This window comes from Cottoperca gobio, chromosome 3 (assembly GCF_900634415.1).
Source record: "Cottoperca gobio chromosome 3, fCotGob3.1, whole genome shotgun sequence".
In the NCBI taxonomy this organism is placed as follows: Eukaryota; Metazoa; Chordata; class Actinopteri; order Perciformes; family Bovichtidae; genus Cottoperca; species Cottoperca gobio.
Window position 1 is genome coordinate 7,576,413 of NC_041357.1, and position 19,586 is coordinate 7,595,998.

At 40.7% G+C, this 19,586-nt stretch overlaps 1 protein-coding gene across 1 annotated transcript; it reads right to left on the minus strand.

The window, feature by feature from the left end:
- Window positions 1-1,664: 1,664 nt before the first annotated feature.
- Window positions 1,665-14,729, minus strand: LOC115003465 (aggrecan core protein-like; the record flags this gene model as incomplete). Its single annotated transcript, XM_029425259.1, is given in 22 exon segments — window positions 1,665-1,793; window positions 1,912-2,094; window positions 2,600-2,648; window positions 2,650-2,745; window positions 4,009-4,091; window positions 4,179-4,337; window positions 5,813-5,926; window positions 6,858-6,932; window positions 7,400-7,789; window positions 7,834-7,966; window positions 7,968-9,262; window positions 9,342-9,440; window positions 9,535-9,828; window positions 9,982-10,109; window positions 10,190-10,364; window positions 10,462-10,764; window positions 11,917-12,070; window positions 12,072-12,211; window positions 12,341-12,468; window positions 13,223-13,397; window positions 13,739-14,030; window positions 14,634-14,729. Coding segments are annotated over 22 exon segments (4,629 nt in total), but the record flags the coding sequence as incomplete, so codon positions are not given.
- Window positions 14,730-19,586: the final 4,857 nt, after the last annotated feature.

Here is a 19,586-nt window from a genome sequence, read left to right on the forward strand (position 1 = left end):
GTCTGGCACCATTGCAAAATATGAATACTGTCACATGACATAATGACCCTTCCTTCTTTTATATATTCCAGTAAACCAGGAAGTGGTGACATTTGCTTAGTAAAATTGCGTTGGGCGAACAATTTTCATTTCAGTAAAATGGCAGCATTTTGTATTCCGTTGTCCAGTTCTTATCCATGGTGTGTTCATGGTAATGAAGGAACATGTCACCCCGTGCAACAGTGTGGCTCATTGATGTCTTTTTATTCATTTCTATTGGACAATGGAGCTCTATGACAGAGGAAGAAGATATGTCGGCTTTGATACACACACTATACTCAGTAGATACATTCACTGTTGGTATTGGTCTTTTAATGGGATTTCTTGACCTAAGCACAATTGAGAATATTGACAAACTTATCCTTTTTAAATGAGTGAATGCAAGGGGAGGTACAGCAGACACATGTACAGCTTGTACATTTATTTCTTTGGTTTATCATGCAGCAGATGACAGTACGTATGAAGGAGGCACAGCCCCAAATACAACAACAATGACACAAAACAAGCACAAAATGAAAGCAGTCAAAGTTGAAAAAACAAAACAAAACATTTCACACTGTAATGTTTACAGTGAGGTTATCTCCTCTGAGGTTACAAACATGAAAAAGATAAAAGATTCATTATTCTGACACTTGTTCCACAGAAACACTATGCACTGCACAGCCTCGTGGAACACGTTGAGAACAAACACAACAGGACAACCTCTGGGGTCACAAGCAGTTTTCACTTGATCGTCTGCGGATTAAATATGAAAAATGGAGTCTGGCTGTGTGTTGCTGCTGTAGTCTCATAGCATGAATGTCTCTTGTATGACAACCACTGGCTCAGTCCTGCATGAAATCAATAAATAAAAGGTTGTGTATTCACAATGACCAGAAGTCTCTGCTTTAAACAAATGTTTTACTAAATGGTTTGTTGGATTTATTTGCTTTCTCTCCATGGCTAGGTTTAGTCTGAATATCATCTTCCTAATGTTCTTTTCTTGTTTCTATTCATCTTGGGAAGTAACTTTGACCAGATATCATGTCCAATAAAACCACTTTAGTGGTGTGAAACAACCCCATAACATCAAATAATCCTAAAAAAGTTTATATAAAGTTTTACCGTGTTCCGTAATGGATTCTGTGGACGTTGTTTTTCATGCTGTATTACAGGAAGGACTGACGGCAAACAGCTTCATCAAAATGATACATTTAAATTTAACTACACTGACTGAGTGTAGAAACCTGTACTTCCCTTTGACTTTGCCTAAGGAGTATCTCCCCCCTGCTGTGTTTTTCTCCTGACAGATCTAACAATAAGGCGTATGGATACACAAACACCTAACATTTTGATGTCTCACACCATAAACATAAACGTCGTACAGCAAATCCTGACGTGCCACCAACCATCTACAGCAGACAACAGAGAACCAGACAGATGCTGCCTTCTATTCAACTCATAGGGAATAAAGTATCCCAGCAATGATTTCACCAAACAAAATTATATTGCGATACACACGATGCAAATAAACTCAGAGCAATACAAATATTATATATAGTTCAAATATATTATGAGGGACAGGGGATGAAACCATGATGTAGCCTTCCAACAATTTAACCCTCCAAATCATCTTCACTAAAATGGAAAATGGATTTCCGTGTGCTGCAAATGTTCTTAAATAATTAATTCCTCTTCTTTTCCTTTTTAGTGAAGCTTGCCGCCGGCTGTCAGACTCCTGCTGCTCCTCCGCTGTATTCTTTTTCTGGCTTTCACTGCGTTGAGGGAGAAACACAACATGAATGAGTAAAGCAAAAAAGACAACACCTGCCTTACTTGCAGGGAAGATTTTCTACAAACTACTCCCAAGTTCTCCATTCAGACTGCACTCACCATCAGTACATTCCACTTGGGGTTTCTCCCACTGTCCGTCTGCCTTACAGCGAACCACCGGAGGATGGCGCTGCAAGAACCCTGGGCTGCACTGATACCGGATGATGGAGTTGAAGGGGTATTCCTCCCTCTTGTTACCAAACATGCGAGCATTCTCCACCTCCGGCGGGGCGCCACAGGACACTGAGGACAGAACCACAGGTCACAGGGCTTCATCAAAACCTTGTGTCCACTTACATGTGTGTCTTGCATTGATTATTTCTATTACAGTATGGAGTACTGCTATAGTAAGACCTACATCAATCAATACTTTTGATATTAACACCGTATTTAATGGCTTGGTGTGAAAGGGGTCCCTCATAGTTCTTCTAAAATGATGTAGATGTATCATTTAACTCTGCAACTCTATATTTAGACTCTTTTAGCTACTTTGATTAGTTTTACCTAATGTCCAGCATCAGCAGGCAAATATATGTTCTGCCAACAAGCTTTGATAAACAGACCACATCTGCTGAATGTGTAAATAGGCAACAGTTTGCCAAAACATTTCCCTTAACAACTTTAGAAGGAGATTATATTTATGGCTATCTGCCTTTTTATCTTTTTTATTTTTTACCCCCATTGTCTAAAAATGGATTAACACAGCTTTAAAGCCTTCGTTTCAGATGTAAGGCATGAACCAACATACCGGGGCCTTTCTTGCAGGTAAACGGCAGGTGGTAGTTGCAGGGCACGTCAGTTCCACTGGCCGTTCTCATGCCAGATCATCACCACACAGTCTTCTCCAGAGTTGAAGTAATTATCTGGCTGGTTCGGCCTCCAGTTCTCGTATTGCTGAAGAAGAGGAGGAGACAAACATTACTACAAGGTCAACTGTGGCACAGAGAACAGGTAAGAGATAACGTTTAATTTGAATCTCTTTCAGTTATTCATCATTCATCATATCAATCACTGTAAGTAAGCAGGATCTGATCTTGTTTTTCATTCTTCACGCACAACTACTTCTTTCACCTTTCATGTGTCCAAACTACTGCAACACTATGAATGCCTTTAAGATCGAAGGTCCAAAAATGGAAACTCTTGTTGTATCTTGCCTTTCTCCAAGATACCCCATCTTTAAGGCACAGACATTAGCACTGTGTGGAAACATGCAGTCCCATCATTATTTCAATGAGGCTACAGGGGTTCTGATTCAGAGGGCGCAAGCTAAAAACACGAGGTTGTCCAGCAACAAAGTTAAACCTGGCTCAACAAAACTTTCCAGAGTCTCATAGTATTACAAACTGTGATGTAATGATTTGGCTTATGTCTTATCCATCTATTCCTCACACTGGATGTATATCGTCTCACTGGTACCTGAAGCAACAGGCTTCCACCAACACAGCCACGTTTTTTAATCACAGTGTTGTTTTCTATCCAAAAGTCAGTTTCTTTTTCTGCTTGAACTTGTTTAGTAATTATGTGGCTTTAAATAAACCCTGCTTTTGTTGAAGTGGTTGGAGTGGTGCATCTGAGGTTGTGTTTATGCAGAGCAGATGGTGCATTGCATGACATTGTATTTGCATTTCACCTGCTCAGACCACTTATCACAAGTGCAAACATCAATCTACATTTCTTTAGTTAAACACACAGACGTCTCCAAAATAAACTAAGATTGTATATCTAGTACAAAGTTTAATGGAAGTCAATATAGAACAATTAAAGCAATTAAAGTGTAGTCTATTAGGTTAGATTAATGCATGGTTTATAATGTAGCTTCCATGAGGTACAACACATAAACAAAGAGAAATCATTTAGCTTGTTTGTGCTTATAAATGTATCTTCTATAATATCTTTAAAGTCTATGGGGAAAGGTTTTATTGAGAAGCAGAGGATTTATGTGTTGATATTTGTGTGGTTGGTTCATTGAGACTAACTGGCAGGAAGACTGACTTTCCGTGCTGTATCCACCATGAAGAAAACCCATTGAGTTCAACGCACTACACTGCTATTCTACAATACAGTACACCAGTGATTCCCAATTTAAGGGTAAAAAAAAATATGATTTACATGACAGGATTGCAAAAAATATTTCCTCCATTTAAATTCCTCACTCACCAGTGGAGTGCTATCTGTCCAGCGGAAATCATTCTCTACTGTCTTGTCGTTGAGTCCGATCCACTGGTAGTCCTGTGCGTTTGCTGTGGAAGAAAAAGGTGTTGAGACTGTGTTTGCCATTGTCTCCATCTCTATTGACACAAACAAAACACAGCCCATTATGCACTCACAATTGACAAAGTCCTGCTCCTCTGGGGTGATGATGCTGACCAGGTGGGCGTTCATGTCCCGGCAGTGCTGCTCTGCGTCCAACCACGTCTCTCTGTCAGAGAAGTGCAGGTAGCAGTTCCCCTGAAACTTAGTCCAACCGTCTTCACACTGCTGCTCATCTGCAGCCGCAACACCAAAATTCATTCAATGTACAGCATTCTGAATGCACTTTTACCTAAATATGTTTATACATCCAGTAAAGTTTAGTATATTCTTTATAATCTTTAGGGCTCTGAAACTCAAATAACAACTACAAATAGGTTGGAAAACTAAAGCACAGTATCAGATGATGAGAAGCTCTTTCGTATTCTTATCAGTTTTTCTGCTATCTGTGCGGTATTAGTGTTTGAGCAGCGGATAAAGTGCTTGATATTTTTCACAACCCATGTAGTGTTCAGTTGGTCATATTCAATATTTGTCTTGTGAGTCAGTGAGAAGCATATTTTCCCACCATGATGCCCTCAGTCGGTCTGGCATCCTACAACTCTGACGTTGGGCAGTGTTTCCATTTTGACTTACAAAACTAACCTCCCATTGCAGAATGGAAACTTATACATAATGCGTCAGTTCAGCTGGGAGAGCCCTGCCCAACATTAATGCAATTGGGAGTTTCCATTTTTTTCCCTTTTACTGTAACATTGAAAGGCTTCATTCATTCTCCTGCCCCACTTCAATACTTTACTTCAAGGGTCAATTTACCCCAAATACATTAGAAGATGTTTTCACATGGTGTCTGAACACATCTTGAAAGCAGTTGTCATTGGAAGTATGTAAGTTTATATCAAATAAAGTGTCCCTATCAAAAACATAAATGTAATAATGACAAGCTTCTTTGTTACAGTAGAGTTTGGGAATATTTGAAAGCACTGGATATGCTGAACAGGGCTATTTTCAAATGCAAAATGAAATCCCTTAAAATAATGTTGTTAGCTAATAATATGCTGCTCCTTAGACTTGGAAGTAACACTTGGTAACTACAGTTGGTATAGAGCTAGTTATCTAGCCATGCTAATGTTAGCATCTTTCTTGAGAAGACAAACAAGGTTTAATCCTTACTTTACACTTGTTGTGGGACTTGGTTTTTCTTGAAAATAAAATAAAATTACACAACCATCCAGACAATTTCAAAAAATTGGAAAGACGACAAAACTTTACAGACCTATCACATCTTTACGGTTGTGTACTTATGACAATCAAGAAAGTGGTTTACCAAACTTTGCAAAAATTGCAGCAGGAGTAGCATCTAGTAATGCAGTATTTGTTCAGTGTTTCACTGCTCAAAACACTGAACAAATACTGCATTACTAGATGCTACTCCAGGTAAGTGAAACATGTTTTTTTTGTGATTGGGTTAAACTGACCCTTTGCTTTTATAGCACTTTGAACCTTATAGGAAAACAGGGTCCCATGGCACACCAGTAACATCACAGCAACTTGTTGTGCATGTTTGACTGCTGGGCCACCAGGACTCCTCACAGAGCCAAAGCGAGTAATGATGCTATCGGCTGGTGATGTTTAACATCGCTCTCTCTCTCTTCAGTTGTTTTTGAAAGGCTGTTGTTAGTTTATATATTAGCTGAAGCTGATCTCATACCGATCTCACAGCGTTCCCCTCCGTAGCTGGGCAGGCATAAGCATTTGTAAGAGTCTGCACTCTCCACACAGGTGGCTCCATTGGTACAAGGGTTGGGATGGCACACATCTACCTCTGCAAGAAAGGGGGCGGGTGACACTACTGTTTCAGCGTGGGGTGGGGATGGGAAGTTGCCCAGCATGGTGAAGGAGGTGAAGCTGTGATAGAAGGTTCTATCACACGTCAGGACTGACAAGTTAGTGAACAATACTGTAGCTGCTGCAACCTCTGATGCAAATTAGACTTACTGCACACTTAATCATCATCTATGTTCCTCAGGTTATCAAATGATGATGATATATACTGAAATATATCCCAAATATGTTTTTATTTTTGCAAAGAGAATAATTAGTAATTGTAATATCTGCAGTAAGTTTATGTTTGAATCTGTGGTTATTTGCAGCAGAATATCAGTATTCATATTCCAGCAGGATGAGAGCACCCATATGGTGCCTTAAAGCACATATGTTGCCCCAGGATTAGCATGCATACAGCAGAGCAGAGGCGACGCACTGGCACAGCAAACCAAAAACAACATATAGGCTGAAGACAAATTGTGATACCATGTGTGACACAGAGGCTGTACAACCTCAGAGTAGAGCTTATACATATTTGTCAAGCACCCAAACATTCAATCTGCTGCACAAACACAGAGACCCATAGCAAGACACAGACAAAATGAACACATAGAAATCAAAGGAACACAAAACAGAGCACAAATATGATGCAAAACACATTAGGACACAACGGCAGGGAGAGAAAAAAGATGTTTGGTAAGTCTAGTATGACTGATTCACAAACAGTAAATATAATCACAATCAGTTGAATAAGCTGATTAATAAACAGAATGCAAACCAACAATATAAAACATGCAAAAGGGCTCAACAACAAAGACATACAGAGAAGCACGACTGTTAAACCATAACATCATCACACAATATTAAATTCAGTAGAAAGAAAGGAGAAGAGTAAAAAAAAGGGCACTTGCAACCGTTTTGGGACTTACCATGGCAGAGAGCAACCCGATCCTCTACTGTGCATGAAGTAGTACCACAGGGGTTGGGCTCACATGGGTTAAAACCTAGAAAAACAGGTGAAATTAATTAATGAAATACACTACTTTTAAAAGAGAGATGCATTGGTGTTACATCTGAACTGGTGTAGTAGTTGTGCTCTCTCTGAATTTAAAATATTCACTTCATCAATATAATGTTTGCAAATGCCACAACAGCTAACCTAACCCTAACCCTGCCTTTCTATCATTCTGTATAATAATAAGCCATATGTTTCTGTTTGTTGCAGGGAGCGTGTATTTTCGGATCAATTGGCATTTGTTTTCAGGATTACCGGCTGACAAACGGGACTCTTTTTCGGACTATTGGTTTTTCCGAATATTTTCAGCTCCACCAGTAAGCTGCATGGATGCATCATTCCTCTAAGTTTGATCAACACTGCTTTCCATTCCCCCCATATCCACCCACATCCCTCCATTTTCAGAATAAAAAAGTGAAGAAAAGTGAAGAACAAAATAGCAACATTTTGACCTACCCTCCACTGAATCAGTTTCTTTAACAATGCCTGGTGTCTGCACAGAGGCTGGTGAAGCTGTGGTGGGAGGTGCAGCCAGTCCTGCGGGGGCAAGCACAGGGTGGGGAGTTCCAAAGATGTCTGTGACAGGGGTCTGTGACAGTTCAACCCCGCTAAGGGCCTCCTGTGGCCCTTTGGTGCTCTCTGTCAGAGCCCACTCACTGGATGGAGAGGGCAGCACGAGCTGTGGCAGATCTCCAGAGAAAGCTCCGGAAGAAGAGCCACTGGCCGTGGTGAATTGGTTGTCACCGCTGCCAGAGTAGAAGCCACTTCCACTACTACTTACTTCTCCGCTGTACTCCACTGACCCCTGTCCAAGCTCTATAGACAGTGTATTGTCTCCGGATACCTCTGTCAGAAAATCGGCATTCAAAATGTAACACTGCCTTCTTCACCGCTCGTTGACGACTCAGATCCAGACATTCCCGATCCAGACCCAGCGATGAAACTTGAGCTTCCAAATCCAGACAAATGTCCACCACTTCCCTGTCCGGAGCTATAGAGTAAAAACCCAGAGGCCTCTTGCTCTCCTAGAGGATGACACTGTAAGGTCAGTGAAACCTGACCCCACAAAGGTCACGCCTGAGAAGAAGCCAGAGCCACTTCCAGAGTCCGAGCCACTGAGATCGCCACTGAGGATCCCAGATCCTGAAATGTCTCCAGAGCCACTGAATGCCAGTAGGCCTCCACCAAGCTCATACTCCTTGTGGGTAATTGGGGTGGATGCATCGAGCAGTTTACCATCTATCAGTAAGATCTGTGTGTTTCCACTTCCCGAAAGCTGTCCCGACTGTCCACTAGCACTTCCAGAGGAGAATCCTGAGGGGAAACCATTGAACCCAGAAAAGTCATTGTCCGTGATGAAACCGGACGACATGCCAGAGAATTGTCCATTTTCTCCAGAGATGTCTATTGAAGAGCCACTCTCCGCAGAGCTGAAACCAGATCCAGATCCAGACAGGTCCCCGCTACCACTTAGCACTCCAGAGCCTGCTTCAGATGAAGGGAAGATAAAGATTCCTGTGCTTCCCTCTCCAGCTTCTTGGAGTCCTCCTAAAGCTGAGCCCTCTCCAGAGACAATGCTGTCAATGCCTGAAAAAACAACATTGATGCTGAATCCTTCTCCACTGTGTGCTGATCCAGATGCATCTGCACTGGTGAAACCCAATCCACTGGGCAGATCAGCACTGGCACTGCCTGCCATGTCTCCAGAACCAGTAAAGTCTCCAGAACCAGTAAAGTCTCCAGAACCAGATTGATGTCCAGAGGTGACCTGATCTCCGGAACCAGAAAAGTCTCCAGAACCAGATTTATCTACAGAGGTGACCTGATCTCCGGAACCAGACAAGTCTCCAGAACCAGATTGATGTCCAGAGGTGACCTGATCTCCGGAACCAGACAAGTCTCCAGAACCAGATTGATGTCCAGAGGTGACCTGATCTCCGGAACCAGAAAAGTCTCCAGAACCAGATTTATCTTCAGAGGTGACCTGATCTCCGGAACCAGACAAGTCTCCAGAACCAGATTTATCTTCAGAGGTGACCTGATCTCCGGAACCAGACAAGTCTCCAGAACCAGATTTATCTTCAGAAGTGACCTGATCTCCGGAACCAGACAAGTCTCCAGAACCAGACAAATCTCCAGAACCAGATTTATCTTCAGAGGTGACTTGATGTCCAGAACCAGACAGATCTCCAGATCCAGACAGATCTCCAGAGTGACCCCCAGAGGCACCATCAACCGCAGACCCTGAGCCAAAGTCTGCTGAGCCAGAGCCAGAGCCTGAAGTCTCCACAGGGATAGGAGAGACGATGGAAGGAACAGCTAAAGAGACATAGAAAAAACGAGTGAGACTTATGCACAAGTAAGAAAGTCCTTTGTTCACAATTTAAATATAGCTTACCAGGCCTCAACAAATCAGTAATTGATGTTAGGTTAAGAAGGGCCTCTTGGATATCTGTGATATTCAGTCCAGTTTCATTTGCAATAAGTAGAATATCCGCTGTAAGAATTAAACAAAAACAGAAAATTATAAATGAATGATGATGAAAATAAAAATCCAGAATGAGCCATTTCGAGCCATGTCAAGCGTTTACCTCTGAAACAGTATGCATCAAATCTGGCTTCAAGTTCAGGGAAGCCTGTCTGGTTGGGGTGCGTGTACACTGTGTGTACTCCTGATTTCCCAGCTCCACATCCAATACGGGGTTTGTTAATTGGATAGCGGGCGCTATGATCAACTAGCCAGCCAGCTCGGCACTTGTCGAAACCCATTTTCCAGGCTGCGTACAGCTCTCCGGTGGAGGCCAATACAGCGTTCTGCTCTTGACAGCGAGAAGCAGCCTCATCATAGGTGAGACCCTCAGCGGAGCCCACATGGAAAACCTCACCTAGGGAGCAGATGAGTAGGGCATGTCAAGATGGTGAAAAAGATAGAAAACATTGTACATGATAAGATTAAGTTGCACATAAGTCTCGAGGAACTTTCGAGGAATGGGTCATTCCTATACATTCCTAATAAACAGTGCTTTTTCTTTTTTTACCTTTCAGTCCATCAATGTTACAGTATACATCATATTTCTCGTCTGCTGGCCTCAAACCATATGACCGAACTCCAGGTTGATCCCCCAGATCTCCAGCACACTTATCTCGAGGAAAAACAATGGGATACCTAGAAAAGAGCAATCGTGGTGATGTATTGCTTGGGACAAGAATCTCTCTACGTACTCTGAAAATACATTTCAGAATTACCTTACAGTCTGATCCAGTAACCATCCTGCATCACACTGGTGATATCCAGCCTCATATGCTGCCTGCAGCTGCTTTGGCGTGGCAATGTAGGCTCCGACACTCTGGCAGGCCAGCTGGGCCTCAACGAATGTGAAAGCATAGCGGTCGGAGCCTGACCGATAATGGAACACCACACCTGCACAGAAAAACAAGGGAAGTTATTAGTAGGGGTACTTACTGGACAGTCTCTATAATGTTACAGTTATCATAACATGCATCAGCAGTTCACTGACCAGTTGGAGGCGTCACAAAGCCTTTGCTTGGCTCCCTGCGTGTGTCGGGCCGGGCGGTGGCTGGCTCTATCAGGTCAATGATCAACTCAGTGACGTTTGGCGGCGGAGGCAGTGGCAGCTCGGTAGGGCTCTCTGTGTAGGTGAAGTCCACTATGGTAGGCTGCTGAGTATCCACCTCTCCGATTGCCTCGCTCTCTGTAGTTGTCCTCCTAAAGAACACCTCTGGGCTCCCTGTCACCGTGGTAACACTCAGCACGCCACTTCCCTCTTCTATGATGCCTGAACCTTCCTCATCAGGGGACTCTGAAGGTGATCAAGGAGAGAACTGTAATAAATCTTTACTGGAGCTCTGGCTATGTTCGTTCATATGTTGGCTTTCTTCTCTGGTTATCTAATTCTCTGTTTTACAGAGTCAAACTACACTTACAATACTGACATAACCAAAAAGTTTAACTTTCTTTCAATTATAAAGTATTACCACAATATATTTTCTGTCACATAAATGTTGTATTTGTACTATGTTGTTCATCCTGTACACACGTCATCTATTGCACGTCTGTCCGTCCTGGGAGAGGGTTCCCTCCTCAGCTGCTCTCTCTGAGGTTTCTTACATTTTTCCCCCTTTAATTATGGGGTTTCTTTTAGGAAGTTTTTCCTTGTGTGGTGCGAGGGTCTAAGGACAGAGGGTGTCGTATGCTGTACAGCCTGTAAAGCACACTGAGACAAATGTGTAATGTGTGATATTGGGTTAAATAAATACATTTGATTTGATTTGATATGGCAAAATCCAATCACATTCTCTTCCTGGAAAACAGAATTTTAGCATCACTTCAAAACATCCTAACAGGAGTATGCAAAAGTGCCATCAAATGATTTTGAGTTTCTAACAAGCCTGGCCCGCCAAATATGTCAAATGTGTAAACCTACACAAATTGACAACACTGACATATTATCCCCTTACAAAGTTGATATGGCAAACATGTTAGCAAACAGTTTCCTACAGAGCAGACACAGAGTAATATTAGCATTTATTTGAAGTCTTTCTGTCCACCTGATGAAAGTACTGTATGTCAAATATTTTCTCTCTTTTAGTTCGGTTTTTGGTCTCCACCAACTCCTAACGGATTTAGTTGCTAACTTTATCTGGTTGCTGTTTTGTGCTGGATTGGCAGGGTAGAGTTTGTTTAACAGAGCTTCAGAACACAACAGCTGAATGTAGCTGGGTTCAGACTAAACTAAACCAGAAAACCAAAACAATGAGCTCAAAGGAGCTTCCACTGTTCCAATGCTGCTGAGAGCTGCCTCAAAGAGCACAGTCTTTTCTGCCAAATCAGATAGTACAACCTTCCACTATCAATGGTCAATCTTTTGGCGTAAGAATCTCTGACTACTGAAAGTATTTGTGTGAGCAGTACAGTGCTTTCAGTATCACTCTTTGTCTAAAGTATGGCCTACCTGTGTAGCAGAAGGCGTCGTAGCGAGACTCAGGATGTGGGTATCCTGTCTGGTTTGTGTGAAGGTAAACAGTTCGCACCCCCAGCAGACCCCCTCCACACTGTGGCCGACGGATATTGATGGGGTAGCGGACGCTCCTGTCTCCCAGCCAGCCAGGCGTTACAGACATCCATCCCACCCTGCCAAGCCAAGTAGAGCTGTCCAGTAGTGGCCAACTCAGCTCCCTGATTGGAGCATGCAACCACAGCCTCAGAGAAGGTGAACTTTTCTGCAGAAGCGGTGTAGAAAACTCTGCCTGTATCACATAAGAGAGGTTTATTAAAGTCAAAGAGTAAAATAATGAATGAGCTTAAAATACCCCAAACCTGAAAACATAAGAGAATCAATCACAAATACAGATATTGCCGTGTTCATTGCAGTGTACCTGTCATCTTCTGAGTGAAGCAGTAGACATCATAAGTCTCATTGAGGTCTCTCACTCCGTATGTCCTGACCCCAGGCAGCTCCTCTTTGTCGCCATAGCAGTTCACACGAGGATCATGGATCGGGTACCTTTGGTTAAATGGAAACAAGCTTTGGTTTCTTCAATATCAAAATTGTAATATTAACTTGCATACAGGGATGGTTTTTAAACTTTCCATGTTTGTATTCTCAAACAAACACTGATATTTAACTGCCTCTGCACAGCGACTTTAAAACCAAATCCACTTTCTCCTTTTCAAAACACCCCTGTTTGTTTTGTTTGTTTGTCCACTGAATTTGAGTTTGCCAATGCTGCGCTGCTGACTGCATTCTCAGATGTTGGAACATCCTTGAAGACACCAAAAAGGAGTGTTTTCAAAATGTTCTGTTCTGATGCAACAATGATGCAAATATGCAACTCAACTTCAAGTAACATTTTTTTCACACTGAATAAATATATCTAAAGCAGGTCCTGAGGCATTGAACGTTGGTTTTATTACTGTGCTTAGATTAATGGAAAATAAGGGCATCCTTGAAAGAAAATGAAATGTATTCTTTGGAAAGTGTCTGCAAAAATATGATGCTACGTGGTTTGTAGTTATCCTTAAAAAATAAAGATATTTTAGCACTTTTAACTGTATATAATAAAACATAAAATATACAATTGCCATTTTGGTGGCTAGTGTTTAAAATGTTTATTTGACACTTTCAAACAATATAATGTGTTTTCCACTTTTATTAGCACAGGCATTTTCATGTTTGGGAGTCAAGTTAGAACCCTGAATGTGTCGTGTTGCTCTACCCACTGTGTTAAACAAGGGCAGTAAAGAGTTGACAAACCGACCTGACTGTCTGGTCAGAGAGCCAGCCAGCGTCACACTGGTGGAATCCATCATCGTAGACTGCTTGAAGCTGTTCAGGTGAAGCCATGACCGCACTGTTCTGGGTGCATACTGCCTTCGCCTTTTCAAAAGTCAAACTGTAGCGGCCTATGATTGCTCGGTAGTGGAACACCAAACCTAGAGAGTTAAACAAGTACTTTAGTTTCAATGAGAATTAATGATTTTTGATGATCAATACCTCAAAACTAGACAGTACTCAGAAAGCTTCTACAAAGGTTGAACAATCTCTTGCCACTTAGAGACCGAATTGCAAAATAGTTTTGCGCTTGTTTGCACTTGTCCTCTAAATTTGGTCTCATCTGCACAGAAGCTTTATGACACTTTATGTCAAATACGCCACATCTACAAGAATTTGTCAACCAATTGGAAAAAAATAGATGGATATGGTGATCTGTTGCATCCACCACAGTTGCCTCATTGAAGTTGTGTGACAATTCTTTGACAACTCATTTTCATACCTTGAACCTGCACATGGACGATGTCGTGGTTGTCCTCGATGCCGTGCTGAACCTCACAGCGGTAGACTCCTGTGTCACTGGACCGCAGCTCAGATATCTTGATGCTAGCATCTGTAGAAGTCATGGGGTAGCCCACCAGATGAACTCTATCCATGTAGCTCTCGCTGATACGCACCTGACCTTCCAAGGCCACCAGTATAGTCGTGACCTTTTCTTTGGTGACAAGGCTCCATTTGATGCGATGAGCGAGGGGAGCGATGGTGGGAGCTCCTGGGTCTGGGACAGTGTGGTCCTACGTGGGAAACAACAACACCATTCACCACCACTTTCAGTCAACCCACATTACACAATTTAAACTTCTTTATGTTATTTCACACACACTAATCAAAGCAAGCTGTTGCCAATCAGAACAACATTAGCATTACTTTAGAATCGTGTTTTAGTCCACCTGATGAATTTAGAACCACCAACTCTTAAGGAAATACATCTTGTAAGCTGCTGGATGTTTGACTCTTTTCACCAACTAGTCTTTAACTCTGCCTGTCTTTCATTTGGTTCGGGGCACGTAGTGTACAGTGGGTTGATCAGAGCTTGTTTGCCAAAAACGGCTGCTGGCTAATGTGAGTGCCGAAAAACAAATGAGTAAAAAGCTCCAAAGAGGTGTACAGTTTGGTGATTGTTTCGTCTATGAGAAATCCCTTTTACGTTTCATGTAGATTCAGTGTTATAAGAAATAGATATTTTAAATTGATCAGTCAATATATAAATTATGTGAATGGTGGCTTTGTCCACAATCTGAGAATACAAATCCATATATATTATATATTTGACTATACAGTGGAAAACATGGTTTTCAAAACAAACAGACATTTAGTAAAAGCTCACAGTTACACACCTCAAAGTAACACGGTAGTACCAACGTTGCTCCCAGTAGAGGACGCTGTGGCTCCTCCAGAGGAATGCTCACACTCAGCACATCCTCCGGGTCTGTGGAAGAGATCGGAAAGCATCGTCAGGTGAATGCACTCCAAAGACAAGACATGGCAATGACATACATTGAGGAGAAGATGAACACACACTGAGCTTCAATGATGACACTTGATCTTCGAGAAAAGTCATTTAATAAAGTATTACATTATTTGATGCCCCTCATAAATGTGCTTTCTTACCCATAAAGGAGTGCTCTTCATAAATGTAATCAAATGCTGCTGAGATGACGTGTAGACACACAGACAGCAACACAATCCACCTTATCATATTTTACCTGGGAAGAAAAGAGAAAATTAGTAAAAATCCAAACCAAATTCAAACTATATGTAACATATACTGTATAATATGAATCATGAAGATCTCATCTAAGATATTTTATTTTCATACATGCTTATTTTTCATTCTTCATGGGATGTAAAAGTTGTTTTGATATTCATCACTGCTACTTAGAAAAAACTGTTTGCATTTAATGCTATTTCTGTTTTGACAAATTTTGAAAAATAAAATATCTTCTCATTCAAGTTCAGCAGTGCATGAAACAATACTAATAATGAATAAGGGTTTGGAAATGGTCCTATCTGGTAATTTTAAGAATTGTATTTAATAATTATTGGACTTGCACCAAAAACTAGTTACTTTTCATCAAATTTCAAAACAATCTGGTAAAACTGTGCCACTGAATTGAACAATGAAATATCCAGTAGTGGAAACAAAAGTCTCTTTCTCTCTACAAATACACACTAAACAATATAGTTATATTCATTCATTGGAAACACATGATGCTGAGCTTCCAGTGATGCTGCAGTAATACACTGGCCTGAATGTATGAATGTGCTTCTTCTTGTCCTGACAACTTTCTCCCTCTCCAGGCTTGGAGTAAGTCATAACACTCAAATCCAAATGAGTCATTTAACTTAAAGTCAAAGTTTGTGCATCTCGTTTGAAGTTCACACCTCCACATTTAGAGTCCCAGACAGACAGGATTCCAGTTTTCCTCCACAAAAGCTACACAGTAACTACATTTCCCAAAGGAATAACACACAAGCACACATCTCTGTGATGTCCATGTGCCAGTCGAGCAATTACAACACTCGCTAACAACCAGCGCTCTGATTTTCTCACAGGAAAACAAGGAGCTCCAGTTCTTTCAAAAGTAAATGTTTGCTGTTATTCCATCTGAGTAACACTTCCTGCTCCTCCCTCCTTATGCAGTGGAAGACTTTTTCCAAATCCAGTTTGTATATTTATTCATATCCACAGGCATCACACCTGGACACGAACATGCATTATCAAATATACTGAATGCCACAGACATCTTGATATAACTTTGTTCAGTCTCAGAACAATAACATCAAAATAATTCATTGCTAAATGTAATCGAGCTGAAAACATAAACTTACTTTTACATTCTATAACGTATAATACTAACTGCTTGTGTGGAGTGACCCAAGTGTGAATTACATCTTTGATTGTACTATACTATGTTTACTTTTTGCCATTTGCTACATTTCCTTACTGCTTTTAAAGCCCCTGAATACTTGGTGTCAAATCTAAAAACACCCAAAAATGTAGCTTCTTGCATGATGCTTCAGGTCCTACATGAAAACACTATTTTACAGTTACAGTTACATACTCTCTGTATTTATGTAGACTCATGTGCACCAATCAGTGTTTAGAAACATTCAAATTCAGAATTTGATGACAGTTTCTGGGTTGTTCTGTCACTATCAATGAAATCTGATCAAACATCGTCCACACAGTCCTGATGAAGCAGATCACCTGAGTTATTCAGTATTTAAAGAGTAACTTAACATGAAATCCACATCTTTTGAGCCAGTAAATTACATCTGCAGGCACCTTCAATGTACATTTAGACATGTGTGAACCATTGGATCATTTAAGTGCAGGTTTGAGCTGCTTGAGTATTTCCATTGTATGCTTCATTCTCCTTTTACTCCACTACATTTCAGAATATATATTGTACTTTTTACCTCACTAGATTTATTTCAGCATTATAGTTACTAGTTACAAAACAGATTAAAATGAGTTCCACCTTGTAATCATTCAAATGTTTCTTAAAGTACATGTTAATGCATAATATACATAAAGAATATAACACCCTAAATGGGGCTAGTCTGTATAATGAGTACTTTCAACACCACATGTTGCTGATAATACTTGTACTTTTACTTAAGTAACATTTTGAATGCGGGACTTACATGTAAAGGAGTGATGTAGTATATTATGTTATTGCTAATTCTTAAGTAAATAGAGAAAAATACATTCAGTTGTAAAATATTTCAACAATTCTACCAACACCACTTGTTTTGTTTTTTTATTGTCGTGTAAATTTAACTTGCACTTAAACTTGAAACAGTTATGAAAATATATACTGTACATTCAAAAGTTTGCAATCTGCCACAAAGCTCGATGTGTACAGTCAGACGTCTGAGAGGACTCCTCTATATTTCTGAATGGTCTTTCTTGCTTTTAGGTTGTAAAGTCCTCTTTACAAATAGATGTTTGTTTGTTTTGTACATGGAGAACAAAACGATGTTCGATGGTTCAACCAGACTCACAATAGAAAGAGCAGAAAGACAAAGATCCCTCTGAGCGACAGTTCAACAAGAACAGAAGAAATCAGCAGTCATTGATGAAATAAACTGGAAGTTTAGCATCTAAATGTGTGCAGATTTAAAGAGCTTCCTGTGTCTGTGTCAGGAGCACAATAATGTCTGTAACAAGCTGCAATTAACAGGCAACATGTTGCTTTAGCAAAGCTCGTCTTCAACTTCACAATAGACGTACAAGGTTAGTCCAGAGTTAGCACTGTTTAATGTAACCACTGAGTAGACTGCAGGACCCAACCAAGGACAGACATACTCAATATTTAGAGCCCAACTGCACGGTTGTGGTTTTCTGGAAAACATATAAAAAATCTAAATTCCAACAGCATTCTCCCATCATGCAACACTGTGGGGACATCAACTAAATGGAAGTTTAGGGCCAAAACGTTTTCAAGTGTAAATAATACATTTGGCATCTGAATTATTCTGCTTTTATCGCTGTTAAAATAGCCATTATTGAAGGAAAGAAGAAACACATCAATAACACAGCTGATTCCAAACAGATTTGAACGGTAGTGTATGTTCTCTAACCGGACAACAGAATTTACCCCAGTTTAAGTTTCCAGCTTTTTTACCGTAGCTTTCTAAGAAAGTTAAGCTGGAGGGAGTGTCTCTTCAGGACTGAGCTGTGCTGTTTAGACTAAGCGACAGTTCATTAGCAGCTGAGTTGTGTGTGAGCCGTGCTGGTGGCCGGCTCCACACTGAGCTCATTCAGCTGCTGGTGAGGTCCACTCCCAGAGAGACCTGGGCCCATAAGACCAGATCTGTTCCCCCTCAAGCAAGTATTATGGCAGCTCTGACGACACAAAGCCTATGTAAACAGCAGGCTTTCCATCACGACTCAACACTGCTAACATTCAGGCAGGAGACTCGGAAAAGTGTGAGACATGATGGGAGGAGTCGAGGGCCGACGGTGATGCAGACAGTGGCAGGACTTTGATCCTCACTTGTCCATCTCTTTTTTTATCTGCTCTATACATGAGGCACATTTCGCATATGATCACGTAGATTTCAAAACTTCTGTTTCGTCACGTATGATGATTTACAGTGTAGAAATACTGTCTAGTATATTAGACACACCTCCCTAATGAAAGGAAGTCACTATAATGTTCCTGTAAGACTCTAACAGGGATGCATATGGTGGTGACCCTCTGTAGTGAGATTTTAAAGATGTATAGACTTCCTGTTGTACTTTCATCAATACCAGCTCTTTTTTAATCTGCTTCATAATATGATCATCTTAAATATAAGAGTCTGTGGTACTCAAAGCGAGTTATACGGACTTTCTGATACTTTGCACTGCCGACAAATGTACTTTACTTGTTTAGGATATAATGTTGTGTTTCTAGTATCAAGTAATGTTGGTTTTCAGATTGGTTCAGATTTATTGTTTTTTTAGGTTTTTTGTCAATTTGTATTCTAATGGTTTTTACATTTACATTTAGCACACACATATACTGAATTACTGATTGACCAGTAGATAATAAAAAGTCTGCTTTCAAGTGAAACACACAAATACATTTCTTTTCAAAACATTGTTTGTCTTTTAAAAAAGAAAATTCATTATGAACACAAAGAGATATGATGGAATATGAATCCACAGGTAAACTCAAACTTAAACCAGCTTTTTAGTATAACATACACTTTTAGAAAGTGTGTACAAATAATATCACAAAGGATATGAACTGGCATAAATGATGATAGATTTAATATTTATTTAAAATACTGTTTTGATAAAGTCCCCATGCACACAGGTAAAAATCTATCATATGAAAGTAGCCTAGTCCTCTTCATAACTTCCACATTTATTCATAAAATTTGTCAAAACCAAACCAAACAATAGAACAAAGTACAAGACCCACCTGTTGTAGAAAAACCTTCACTCTTGTCAAAGTCAAACTCTTCTTCAGTGGTGTGTTTTTGGGTCTGCTGAGCTCCAGGTTGTGAGTTTAAAAGTTCCAATGAGCAGCAGAGAGCTCGGGATGCTCGGCTGTGTGCAGAGGAGAGAGACTGGGACCAGGTCTGGTGTCACACCTCTGAGGGAAACTCCGCTGTCAAGCTGCTCACAGTGAAGCATGAGGTTCTGAGTACTGCTTTCAAAATAAAAGCAGACAGAAATGGACTTGATTTGTTCTAAACGTCAAAGATCATTTTGTGATCTTGAGCTTCTGACACAGGTGAGTTTGTGTCATTGAAGTACTGACACACTTTCAGGACACCAACACAGAGAA